Below are 14,018 nucleotides of genomic sequence, written 5' to 3'. Positions count from 1 at the left end.
ACCTCTCATGCAACCAAATACACACTGTCACCACAGTCTCTCCATCAATTGATTCCAACCAAGAATACCCACTACCGAAACACCCACCAATAGCAACCTACAGCCATCGAACTTATACGCAATACCCACCACCGAAACAACTCACCTCCAGCAATTCACAACCACTAATTCAAGCCCTAACTACCAAAACCACTAAGCCTCAGCCATTGATGAAGCTTTAGTCTAACCCAAACAAAATCCCAACTTAAACCAACCAACTAACCTTTGAATCTTCAGTTTGGGGAGAGAGTAATAAGGTGGAGAGAGAGAAAAAAAAAGGGTAAAGGGACACTAGAGTAATGTGTTAAGCGGCATGAGGAGAGTAGGTGTATCTACAATTAGGAGAGAATGAGCGAAAAAGGAGTGAGTGAGGACAGAGAGTGAGAGGTGTAGGCATGATTGAAGAGAGAGAGAAAGAGGAGATATTTTTAATAGAATAATATACTTCCTTTTACATTCTATGTTACAATAGGATGTATATTTGAAATTCACTGTTCATGGTTGCTAAAAAAAAAAGCAATACATATCCAATTAAACTTGATTTTTGGGGTGCTAGTTGGTAAAATAGTGCGGTGGGCCTTTTTTGTGTTTTGGGCTTGATCTCCCCTACTGTACCACGACCCATGATTCTAAGATAGAAGAGTTGTGACTAACCTAATTGAAACACACATTAGGCCAGCTTGTGTGCAAGTTAGGTCATCCCTATACAGACGCGTCTTGGCAGCAACCTTGAACATACCGCTTGCTCACAGTAGGAAAGACTGCTATAGATGTTACAACAGGAAACACAGTGCAGCAAGATAACTAAAACATTTCTACTAATAACAATAATACAACAAAGGAGAATAGAGTAATATGATTATGAATAACAAGGTCACAACAAAAAGTTTAGCAATAAGATAATAAGTTAGTCACTGATCAACCAAAACTAAGAAAGAAGATTCGTCTGCCAAAGGAATGGACTTAGCTCTTTAGCAGACACAAGTCCAAAAAAGGAACTGATCTCTAATGTGAGTAACCTTAGAGGGGGCTCCTTCCGTATAAGTTACACACTTTGGAAAAAGGATCTAGATGACTTAATCTCTAGTTCTTAATTTATCAGAGAGTGGACTATTGAGAATGAGAGAAATGGGTAACCTATTGATGCATGCTTTTGCTCCTATCACTCATGTTTCTTTATTACAAAGGATTTACCATTTTTACCCTTTAACCGTTTTTGGATCGTTGTGGGTGTCCTTTTAAGACTACCCACTGGTCTGCTGGCTACCCAGCCACTACCATTACATTGCGTAGGGTGCACCACACCTCATTCTCAAACAAAAATGTTTTGGTTTTGTCTCTTACCTCTCTTAATACTCTCATCCGAATAATGATTAAACCTCTCCCTTACCAACCTTTATAGCATGCATCTAGTGATTCCAGCTCATGTTTACTTCTTTTGGGCGAGACGTCATCCTAACATGACATTTCTCCCAAAAGAGCTTGAGCGGGAACCCCAAATTAGGCTCCCTCTTCTCCCTACTGCCAGACCACACCCTTTCATACCTCTAACCTGTAGCCCACCTCCTCTGTATTGGCTGGGTACAGGTAAGAGCCTTGTGTGCATACTCTACTTCCGTCTAAGTCCATTGCTTTTCTGGCTTTCATGCGTTTGCCATTACCTCCAGGTTTGTCTAATTCTGTTGTACGTTTTGATATCTGTTTAACTCTTATGGCATGAAAGATACATAGGTCTTTGGGCTTTCATTCTCTGCATCCCATCTCTTCTTTCATTGGGCATTGCTCTGGTGCGGGCTCTTTTCCTCTTACTTGGCCCATGTTTCATTCTTCCCTGTGCCTGTGAGCTAGATGGTGTTCCTGCCATGTCACTACACTACTCCTGTTATGATATCATTTATCCTTTTATTTTGTTGTTACCTCTGGGCTTACAAGCTGAAGCTCCTGCCATGTCAATTTCTTATATTCTTTCTTCTTTTGGGCTTTACTGCCCAGCATTCCTACTGGGCTAGACCATTCCATCCCTTGGGCTTCCTTAGCCCATTTCATTCCTTAGGCTTCCTCAGCCCATTTTATTTCTTGGGCTTTCTTGGTCAATTTCATTTCTCGGGCTCCTTCAACCCAATTCATTCCTCTTTCATTCTCATTGGTTTTTGCTAAATTCTTTAGGCTTCCCCAACCCAATTACTATATCCTTACCTCCTATTATCTTTGGGCTTATTGGCCTTTATGCTTGCCGTACGAAGTTACTAATTCATTTCTTGGGTTTCCTTAACCCATTTACTTTTTTTTTCTACCTCTTACTATTCCCGTGGGTTTACTACCTTCATTCTTTGGGCTTTCTTAGCCCATTTGCTTCTTCCTAGCCACTTATTATTTTTTACGAGCCTATTAACCATTATTTCTGCCATTTTGGTTTGTTAGTCTTTACTTTACTACTTTCTCTCCCCATCTTTTTCATATTGTTAGGCTTCTTCTGCCATTGGGCCTTTTTGTCAAAAGTGGGCATCAACAAATAGTAACTGTGCAGTTTTTACACTCCCAATGCTAATGCTATTATAAAACCGTTGGTTCACCAAAATAACCCCTATGGACAAGTCAACCTAAAATTTCAAGCTAATTCAGGTGCCTAAGCTCCCAGACTAATATTATTTGGTTGAGTTAAGAGTGGCTTTAATCCCCACCCGATCTGACCAGTGCCTAATTTGAATAAATTTCTAGTTTTTATGATAACAAAATACTTTCTTTTATTATAAAAGCATAACTTCATTTTTTTTTTTTTTATGGGAAAGCAGAACTTTATTGATTGAACAAAATCAAACTAATTGCAATAGTCTACATTTCTATATTAGGAGCATATGTCACTCCATGTACATGGTCCCTAGACTCCATGGTGCCTAGGGCCTAGGCATTCTAAGAGGCAAGGCAAGGTAGGCAGGATTATGATCTGGTGCAATATCCTAAGTATTGCACCGAATGCAATTCACCATTTTTACTCACAAATTTTTTTTTTCACTTTTCACATTTTTTTACTTTAACGTTTTACTTCTTTTAAAAATTTTCTTAACTTTTTTAAATTAATGATTAAGATTAAAAGTTTTTTTTTTCTTTTTTTACAACTATTAATCTCAACCATTCACAAAAATTACATCAGGTGCATTACCCTAGATATTGCACCTAATCTAGGCAAATATAAGCTCAGCTGCACTCGGCAAATCAGCCTAATCTCCCATGTCGGGTCGGCTAAAAACCAATACCAAATAACCAAATAACAAAAATATCAAAATTAGCCTTCACTCGTGAGTTTTCTTTCTCAGAGCCAAAACCCTCCTTGCAACACCAAAGAGTCTGAAATCATAAAAAAGGTTAGCTCCTGTTCACATTTCGTTTCAAGTTTTTTCAACTTCTCTAAACAAAGGAAAAAAAGAAAATCGAAAAAAATTAAAAGAACATTTTCAAACTTTCTTTACTTTTCTCGGCATCCAAACAGAGCCTATAGTCCCCCCCCCCCCCTCCAAAAAAAACCGTTAAAATCCACTAGACATTTTGATTTTGAATGTTTATACTAAAGAATAATAATTTTAAAGAACCAGGTTCAGTTTAAGTTTTTGTATTTAGAAGTAATAGAAAAGAAATATGATGATTATGATAATAACTAAAAATCTATATTATAGTTTAAATCCTGAAAAAACAAAAACTTTTTTTTTTCAATGTTGAGATAATTATATTGAATGTATTGTTGTTGCTGTATAGGTTTTGAAGTGAAATGGCTTTGAGAGGTGTATGGCAACTTCAAAAGCTGATTGTGAGCTATTTGTTAATTGTTGACGATTTATTTATTTCTTGAAATGAAATTGATTGAACCTATAGACGATTTCGCAAGACCGCTTTAGCCTAGATGGCATAATGATTGTTTGCAATGGATGCTGATATTTGGTCTTTTATGATAGATTCTTCAAAATTCTTATATGTGGATTGATGTTATTGCCAGTTATGATGATTTACTAGACTTATAGATTAGCAGAGGACGAAGTCTCTTAAAGTTGAAATGGATTATTGTAATTGACAACATTGGGGTGTTCGACAGTTTTATGTTAGAACTTTCTGCTAGAAACACAAGTAATTTGTGTGAAACTTCTTCTTGGCTTATCTTAATATTAGATTTTTTTTTTAAGGGTGTTTCTCTTACATACATCCTGTATACTAAGAATTTTAATGAAATTTATTACTTATCAAAAGAATTCTTCTTGTTGACACTGATTTGAACCCATGATACAAAATTTTGCTGGCACTGTAGAACTGCGCTTTCTTTGGTGGGGAAGACTATTAGAGAAAAAACAAAAAGACTTGCATGATAGAAATTTAGCAAGGTAATTATTTTATGATGTGCTTACTGATAGTGTATTTAATTAAAGCAAATGATGGTGATTTAAGGTGGTTTTACAAGTTGGCGAAGGGAATTGCCTTAGACTTCATGACTTCAGATTTCTCCATATACTTTTTTTCAATTGAACTTTTTTACTTGAGTTAGAATAAAAATGTTTGTCATGTGTGAATTAGGATCTAGGTTGCATTTTGTTTAGTTTTTTGAAAGCATGTTACTGTTTTAAATGTTAAAAGGATCTTGGAAAAGAATGAAAAAAAGAATTGTAAACTTCAAAAGAAGAACCTTCTACACATCAGAACTATTTAAATCTCTTCTGCATAACTGAAACAAACATGTTAAGGCAAAATTCTTGTTTTGTAAGTTTATTTGATTGAGCATAAACATTTAGCAAGTGGTGGCATTTTCCATTTGTACCTTTATTCTTTCCCACTTGGTAATCCTGATGTTGCTTATAGGGTATCAATGATGATGAGGATGAAAATGATGGTGAGAATGATGAAACTGGTGATATTGACAAAAAAAAGTAAGGAAAATGGTATGCAATTTTAATCAGTAAAGAAGAATCACACCTACATTTGTAAGAGATTTCATGGGCTAAATAAAATCCCACTATTCCATACAAGGGACTGTAATTTTGATGTAGAGGTAAATGATGAATATTAAACAAAAAGTTTGACTGCGTCAAGGCTGAAATGTAAATGATGCAGGGAGCATTAAAATCATTCAAGATTTTATTTTTGAATGTGAAATTATTTTTTTTTTTTAATTTAAATTTTGAATCAGGTTTTTAATGTTGAGGGTTTTAAGGAATTTGATTAGGTATTTTCCATATTGGTGTAATCCCTATTTAACTAGTACTCCTGTAATGGTGAAAAGGGTGGATGATTTTGAATAAGAATTTTATGATGAGTTGAGAATGTCTCCTCTTTTGTTCCCTGTGTTTGGTGGTGATGCCAAATGCCCTTAGGTGGTGAAGCCTAGGGTTTGCAGGCAGATTCTAGGTGATGAAGCCTAGGATTTGTCCTGTTTTTCCTATTTTTTCCCTTTTATCCTTATTTTCCTACACTGTTCTGCATCAATAAAACTTAGAAAAGAATGATAAGGAGAAAGGTTTTGTAGCATTATAAGTAATAGCCATTCCAGAGCTGAAAAAGGGTGGTGGTCTTAGAAATGTAATAAGATTATGATCCGAGATGAAGTCTAGTGTGTGGTGCTTTTCCATAGAAATTTATCTTGTTGAGCTAGTCTAGCTCTCTTAGAGAAAACTAAAGGTTGAGGCGTTGGCTACCATTCTTCGATGCAGGGTAGGTAGTCTGCCTATGAAATACTTGGGTATGCCGTTGGGCATCCCTTACAAAACAACATCTGTGTGGAATCCTATTTTGGAGAGGATGGAGAAGAAACTCCCAGGTTGGAAGTGTCTTTATTTATCAAAGGGGAGTAGTCTTACCCTGGTGAAGAGAACTCTTTCCAACCTTCCTACGTACTATCTACCATTATTTTTCATTCCTGTTGCTGTGGCTGATAGATTGGAGCGTATTCAGAGGAAGTTTTTATGGGGATCTTCAGAGGAGTGTTTCAAATATCCATTGGTGTGTTGGGAGAAGGTGTGTTTAGTGATAGATTTGGATGGTTTGGGGATCAGGAAGTTAGTGCATTTTAATAAAGCCTTGTTAGGGAAATGGTTATGGAGGTTTGGGCAAGAAGGCACACACCTTTGGAGGAGGGTTCTTGCATCTAAATATGGTGAGGGTCAAGGGGGGTGGACTACTAAAATATGTAGAAGGGCCCACGGATGTGGTCCATGGCGTGGTATTCATGATGGGTGGGAGAGTTTCTCCAACCATGTGGCCTTAGTGGTGGGGGATGACACTCGTATTCTTTTTTAGCATGATAAGTGGGTTGGAGATAACTCACTTAAAAGGCTCTATCCTCAGTTGTATGTGTGTTCTAATGACAAGGAAGCTTGCATTTCTGATGTTTTATGCTACCAGAAGGGTGGTAATGATAGAATATGGAATTTGAGATTTCATAGGGATTTTCATGAAAGGGAATTAGGGGCTGCCTTCTCTTTCCTTGAGTTCATTCAATCCTGGATCCCTAGGGGTGGTGGGAGTGACACTTCTCATTGTTGTCTCAAAGGGAATGGCAAGTTTGATACCCGGTCCTATTACAATATCATTAGGGGTGCAGCTGCCTCCAACTTTCCGTGGAAGGGTATTTGGAAAGCTAAGATCCCTAAGAGGGTGGCATTTTTTGTGTGGATAGCGGTTTATGGGCAGATTCTTACATTGGATAATCTTAAGCTTAGGGGGCGCATATTGGCGAATAGGTGTTGTGTGTGCCATCAGAATGAGGAAATTGTGAATCATCTTCTCCTCCACTATCCGATAGCTCATTCTTTGTGGGTTTATATGTTTCAAATCTTTGGGACACAATGAGTCATGCCAGGCAATGTGGAAAGCTTGGTGTATTGTTGGAGTTTTTGGTTGGGAAAATTTAATTCAGACATATGGAATATGGTTCCTGGTTGTTTGATGTAGATTGTTTGGAAGGAAAGAAATCGGTGCTCTTTCGAGGATACCGAGAAATCCTTGGTTCAATTACAAGCTCTATGCCAGAAGACTTTATTTGATTGGTCTAGGTGTTAGGGCTTCTCGGATTGCTCCACCATCTTCGAGTTTATTTCTTCTTTTAGTATTGCACTTTAAGTTTTTTCTTGTTCTTTGTTGATGTTTGTTTGTTTGTTGCTTTTCCTTGTGTTCACCATCATGAACACCTTGTATTGGCTTTCATTTGTTTTCAGTTTGATTTAATAATATTCTTATTACCTATCAAAAAAAGGGAACTAATACAAGATGCACAATAGATTCATTGTGTCTTTCAACATGATGGAGTAACCAGATTGGCCTCTCCATTCTTCTTACTTCAAATTAACGACATTTGACATGCGACAAGAATATTTGCTTATGGTTCTGCAGTATTACTTTGCTTCCTTCAGCTAGGAAGGTTCCCCTTATCTTATGCTTTGCCAGCTCCAAATTGTGTAGAAAATTTATGCCTGCAATTGTATTATCTATTGAAATTTTTTTTGGTTCATGTATATAAGAAATTGAATCTATTTTTGAGGGGTGGGGGAAGGGGAGGGGTTTTCTAAGAATGGAACTAAGGGTGTCTAAGGGATTTATTAGTGGGCCTTTTACTTGCAATTAAGTTTTTAACAGGTGATTTGAAATTCCAACGGATTATAGCAACTACTGCTTGATCTCAACTAGGCAACCATTATTCACTAAACATAGTAAACCTGAAGGTGTTGGGATAGGTGGGTTGACATTTTTTTAGATTTATGGATTTTGAAGCTTGGATTAGTGGAAATACAATAAAAGATCTGATTCAAAATGAGGAAATTTGCTTTAAAGATAGGGGTAACCCATGGTGGTGAAAAGATGAGAGAGAGTCGCGTGAGATGGTTTAATCATATTCAAAGGATAGCGATTAATGCATTGGTGAGAAAGAGTAAGTTGATTCAAGTTGAGGGAACAAAAAAAGGTAGAGGAAAGCAAAGAATAACATCATTAGAAGTATAAAAATAAAAAGAAAAATAAAAAGTGCTCCATCCAGTTACTAGAGGTGAAACTTACATTTAATAGAATGTGTTATCATATGACATTTGGCTTTGGTTCTGTGAAATCATCTGGTGCAGCAGGGTCTAATAATGTTTTTTGCTATAAATGTCTGTCTCTGTTTTTCATCACTAGCAGTGATAACTTTTGCTTCTGCATTTTTTTTTAATAGTGTTGTTATCCCACAGTTCTGCTCCAGAATTAGTTGGCTTGCTGTTGGAGTTGAATGATGCAATATGTTTGAAGGTTAAAATGCTTGTAGATATGACTCATTATGTTGTCCCAACCATCCAATACAAAGTTCTGGGTTTATATAATTGTGGTTCTTACACTTTACCTTGTGCATCCTGCCAGAGTCCTCACTCCAATTATCATTTGCAGTCCCCCCCCCCCCCTCTCTCTCTCTCTCTCTCTCTCTCTCTCTCTCTCTCACACACACACACACACACACAAAGGTCATAACATGTGTAAAGGCATCTGATTTTTTTTTTTTTTTTGGTAAGAAGGTTAAAAAGGATTCAATGCTTTCATGTTGTAAGAAGGTTAAAAAGGAGGAAATCATGATGGAAAAAGGAGTGCGTTATTTGGAGGTGAATCAGCTTCTTTTTCTCTTGTATTGGCAAGCTATAACTTTCAATTTCCTCACGTCTGAAGGGCAGCCCATTCGTGATCATCCTGTGCTAGCTTGCTTTGTAGAGATCCAGAGCTTATTGAAAAGGTCTTATCTTCTCCGTCAAAATGCGAAATTATTATTATTGTTTGATAAGTAGGTACTTATTTTCTATAACGATGAAGTGTTTTGGTCCTAAAACAATCATTTGTTTGTATTAATCTGTGAAAAAAGTTGGTATGTGCATAGGTGTATGCAATGTGGCTTATGTTTCGCTATTGATGGTACAACAATTTTTTATAAATGTTTTTTTATTTCTACCTCTCTTCCAGGAATCAGGTTCCCCTCTTAAATCGGTTAAATTGGTGCACTGTGACTATTATTTTCTCAAATTGTTTATATGTGATGATGTTTAACCTTTGTGACCATACTAGTACCTGTGTTCTACCCATTTTTTTCCTCTCTTTTTGTGCACAAAGATGATTACAGAAGTTCCTGTAATTGAGGTGCACTGCTTTGTTATTTCAGAGGTGAGTTTAGTTTCCCTGACAACTTGCAGCTTTTTAATGTTTTCTCCACTAAATAGACAAAACAACTTGATGGGAATCTTCCATCTGAGCTTGATGAGTTCCTGAACAAATTTCAAATTCTCAGTTTTGATGCTTTTTACGTTTCTTTTCTGATATCAATCATTTTTTATTATTTTTATTTTTATTTTTAAACTCAATTCAACACAGCTAAGACTATTTCGAGTCTGCTACATGGTTCTTTTTATGCTACTTGGCCTTATCTTGGCCATGTCCCCATTTGCCTTTTCTTTAAACACAAATATTTGTTGCTGCAATTTGGCTGATGTGCAACTGTTAAAATATGGCAGAGTGATCAAGTTGGTGTGCAACGCTTGGAAATGTTAAAAGTAAGAGTTGATCTTGAAGAAAGATTGAAACAAGAGGGTATTCTTAGTTCCAGAGCTCCAAAGGCTGATAACACCCAGAAACGTCTGAAGCCAGTTAGTGGGTACTGTTTCTGTCTAAGCTCTCTAGTCTTTGCTTCTTTCTGAAATTTTGAGTACTAATTCATTGGAGCTTGAGTGGGACAGACGACTCATGACTTATGATGATTTTGATGATGACACTATAGAGGTGGGGCCTACTAGATTCAGTAATGGTCATGCAAGTTCGTTGAGCACAAGTAAACTTTCCCAAATTGTTTCTGCTAAACCAAATAAACCCTAGATATAAAACTTGATTGTACCTCCTCTTTGTACGTGTGAGTTTATATGGACATTAATTTCTGATTCAATCAACAGTAGCCTGCATAGGTGCATATGAAAGAAAGCCATCTAATATATACAGTTGATCTTTTCAATACGCCAGCTAGCTGGGTATAATATTTTTTTGAAATTTTAATTTAATATAATATTTTGAACATGAGCATCATTGTTTGGTCGTCCATGTTGGATATCGACCAAACAATTGTTGCAGCGTACATTTTTGCTTCTTAAGGATTTATGTTTTGATGGTAAAAAATAATTAATTTGGTGCATGATGCAACAATTGTTTGCCATTCTTAAGTTTTAAGATTTCTCAGTAGAACCTAAACTTTTAAGTTTTGCCATTGTTTACAAATCACAATGTTTAAAATTTTCTTTCCCCATTGTAATATTGTAATTTGTAAAGCACTGCTTTTCCTTAATTGTTCTACTCAAATAAAATATGACACTTTTTGCCTAATATCTCTAATGATTCAACAAGCAGTCATTTATGCCTTACTGTCTATAAATGAATTGAGTTATTTATGACTATTAAATAAGCTGAGTTCAAACATGATAACATGTTTGTGAACAACCTCATGAATATGAGGTTTGACTTAAGTATATAATATAATATGTTTGTAATGTAAATGTGTAAAAATATACTTATATAGACTTAAGATTGGATTGTGTAAGTTTGTAAATAAGTTCATAAGATATCAAAAAACTCTTTTTTAATTTCATGATAATATAAACAATCCCTTTTATATTAAAAATTATATATAATTTTTAGTAGTACAGTATTGGTGAATCTAACTTTTAAAATTTAGTAAACAAAAAACAATCTATCTAATTAAAAGTTCGTAAATAATAAAATTGTCTTTTTTTTTTTGTGAAGGAATAAAATATTTTGGTCATTAAAGGAAAAAAGTAGGTTAATCGTAAGCCTTTTCAACAAAAAAATGAATCAAGCTTGAACATGTTCAGTTTGGTAATGAGTTTAACCTTGAATTGTGTTAAAAAAAAAAATAATTTTACAATCCGAAATTTTCAATATATTGCTCGACTTAGTTCATTTATAGCCCTTAATATTGCAACTCAGCAACTTTATTGTATTTGACTATTTATCTACTATAATAGCATTCTACATTTTGTGGGTAGATGATTCGATAGTTGATTTATGTATCATGGCCTAGTGATTTTGGATCTATTGGATTTTAGGTTGTAATATGTTGGAGAAACTTTTGAATGTGTTGTGTGATTAGGAGATTCCTATTTTTGATGAAATATTCTACTAGCTAAGAAAAACAAAAATACTCAACTTAAGGAAACCATATCGCTAGTTGATTTTCTTGAGAAGTTTAAAAGTATCGTTATTTAAATAACATTTGTATGCAATCTTTTAAGAAGGTGGTTTCTGGTGATGATGATTTACCTAAAAGGGATGCTATTGGAGAAAGGTGGAGAAAGCTTGAGCTTCGAGTGGTAGCTGGAGCTGGAATCAAATCTGAGAATGATTTTGGGGATGAAGTTGATAATTTTGAGGTTGATGCGGGTGCTGATTTACTCTCATGTAATATAGATTTCTATTTGTCTGTATGTTTGTGTTCATAAGTTTCATCATTACTGTTATTATGATTATTGTTATGTTGTCTTGCAATTTTTATGGTTTATGATTGCCAGTCAAATCTTTAATTGCTGTTGCTACACTTATATTTTCCCTAGTGTTATATATATATATTACAAAATTTATATACTTAAGCCTGCATTACATGATATTAAATGATATCGAATTATTAATTACAAAATTAAACAATGTACATTCTTGATATCATCATTACATAATATAAATATATAAAATGTTATATGAGTAAAAAATTATATTTATATATATATATATATATATTAATGAAGGGAAAAAAAACAATTTCATTTGTGAATAAAGTAAATAAGAAAAAAACTATTGTTAAAGGAAAATAATAGGCAAAAATTCAAAATTGACCCTTTAATTTTCAGCATTTTTCATTTCAGTCCTCTAACTTTTAATTGTTATCAATTTAGTACTCTGTTAGACCTCAATTATCTACTATCGTTAAATGAGCCAAAACGACGTCATTTTGGTTCTTTTTTTTTCTTTTTTTTTTTATAGTTTTTGTAATTAAAAAAACTGTTATTAAAAAAAAACATTCATTTTTTTTTTCTCATTTTCTCTCTTGTTGAACTCTCTCTCTCTCTCTCTCTCTCTCTCTCTCTCTCTCATTGCCATGGTGCAAGGATTCACCACCGCCGCCGGCTTCCACCCACAACCTCCTTGCCACCGCCGACCTCCACCTCTCCATCTCTCTCTCTCTTCATCACTCACTTCACCAAAATATGAAACCCAAAGTCTCATACCCCCTCTCCACCAAAATCTAAAAGTAAAGAAAAAAATCTCACACCCTCTCCCCCATAATCTCAAACCCAAACTTCATACCCAAAATCCCATGATCATCTCCTTCACAATCTAGGTAGTACTGACCATGGCCCTAAACTGCAAATATTGGGGGATGAAGGGAGAGTTCATCTGGGTCGATAGCAGCAAGATGAGAGAGAAGAAAGAGAGAGAAAACAAACTGGGAAGAGCGGGCATGACACAAGAGGCGACAGGTTTGGGCGTTTTCTCAACCTCGATGAGGCACATGCGGCAATTTCTGGCGATGGAGAGGCGATTGTGGTAGTAGAATCGAGGGATATCGATGCCGGCGATTTCACAGGCTTGATGGACCGTCATGCCGTTTGGGACTTTCACGGAGTACCCATCGACGAACACTTCGATCGCGTCTTCCAGGATGGGGAAATGGACTCGGGCTCCTGCCACAGGGGATCAGGGCGACGGAGAAAGGGGGTCTAGAGTCAGGTCGGGTTAGTTTTGGATTTAGAGGGTCGATTCAAAGGGTCTTTCTAAATGTTTTTTTTTAGAGGCCAACTTGGAGGTTGTGGGTGGAGGCTAGCGACGGTGGTGAGGCCTTGCACCACGGCATTGTGAGAATGAGAGATTGAGAATGAGAAAGCAAGAGAGAGTCCAACGAGAGATAAAATGAGAAAAAAAAAATGAATGGTTTTCTTTTCTTTTTTTTAAATTACAAATTTTAAAAAAAAAAAAAAAAAAAGAGCCAAAACGACGTCATTTTTGCGCACTTAACGACAGTAGGTAACTAAGGTCTAACGGAGTACTAAATTGACAACAATTGAAAGTTAGATAACTGAAATGAAAAAAGCTGAAAGTTAGAAGATCACTTTTGGATTTTTGCCAAAATAATAATATAATGTCATATGTAAATGAAGTAATAATAAAAAAAGGTTTAGGAAAAAAATAATGATTTGTTTACTTATGTGCCGAAATTGCCATACAATGTGGAATTTAATAGAATGGATTGAAACGGAATGGACCTAAATTTAGAATGGGATGAAATAGAAGAGTGATTCGTACCTGTTAACTAATTGGAATTAAAATTGTGGTTGTTTTTGGTGGAATGGAATGGAATTCAAAACTATATTATTTCTTGGTGTTAGGACATATGTGTTTCACTTATTTAGAACATATGTCATTCTTTTATGTAATTGGCTAATCCTTTGACAAAACGTACTTTACTTGTAATTTGATAGATTTATGATGTGTTTTATGCTTCAAAAAACTGTGTTTCAAGATCAAGTGTTGAAGTCATCAAGTCTGTTCAAGAAACAAGCTAAAAAGTGCAAGTTCATTAAACCTCGACAGCTAGCATGTGTCGAGGTTTAAAGAGTTGTTCCAGCCCCGAGGCTCGACAGGTGCTCGACAGCTTCTATTTGTAGAGGATTACGAATTTCAGAATCCTGATATGATTTTCTTGGAATCCGTGGATGTGTCTTTGGACATTCTTTTTTCCTAACCCTAGACATATAAAATGATTATTCTAAGGGTCATCAAAGTGTTCACAAGTTGCACAAGCATTGAGAAATCTTTGTTTAAGCAAGTTGTGACCGGAGACAAAGTTCTTGCCCTAGTTCATCTCTCTTATGAAGAAGTTGTTGTGTAATGTGCACCGCAGGGTTTTGTAACCAAGCATCTTCTTGATCTTCATCGTGTGGATA

At 35.6% G+C, this 14,018-nt stretch overlaps 1 protein-coding gene across 8 annotated transcripts; it reads left to right on the top strand.

Annotated features, from left to right (window-relative positions):
* The first annotated feature begins 3,291 nt into the window (after positions 1 to 3,291).
* On the top strand, positions 3,292 to 10,140 carry LOC142631544 (protein THALLO-like). 8 transcript variants are annotated; one of them, XR_012843627.1, is made up of 5 exons: positions 3,292 to 3,401; positions 3,790 to 3,841; positions 4,879 to 4,946; positions 8,553 to 8,764; positions 9,534 to 10,136. XR_012843627.1 is itself a non-coding variant. In XM_075805717.1 (3 exons), the coding sequence occupies exons 1-3, from the start codon at positions 9,136 to 9,138 to the stop codon at positions 9,889 to 9,891; spliced, it is 327 nt and encodes a 108-aa protein (XP_075661832.1). In that variant the 5' UTR covers positions 8,773 to 9,135; the 3' UTR covers positions 9,892 to 10,140. The 8 variants fall into 8 exon arrangements, 1 of the variants encoding a protein (XP_075661832.1); XR_012843628.1 differs by lacking the exon at positions 4,879 to 4,946 and adding an exon at positions 4,334 to 4,406; XR_012843625.1 differs by having other exon boundaries at positions 3,293 to 3,401; positions 8,550 to 8,764.
* Positions 10,141 to 14,018: the final 3,878 nt, after the last annotated feature.

The sequence above is a fragment of the Castanea sativa genome, chromosome 4 (assembly GCF_040712315.1).
Source record: "Castanea sativa cultivar Marrone di Chiusa Pesio chromosome 4, ASM4071231v1".
In the NCBI taxonomy this organism is placed as follows: Eukaryota; Viridiplantae; Streptophyta; class Magnoliopsida; order Fagales; family Fagaceae; genus Castanea; species Castanea sativa.
The sequence above is the reverse complement of the archived record's forward strand: the minus strand, read 5'-3'. Positions and strand labels throughout refer to the sequence as shown.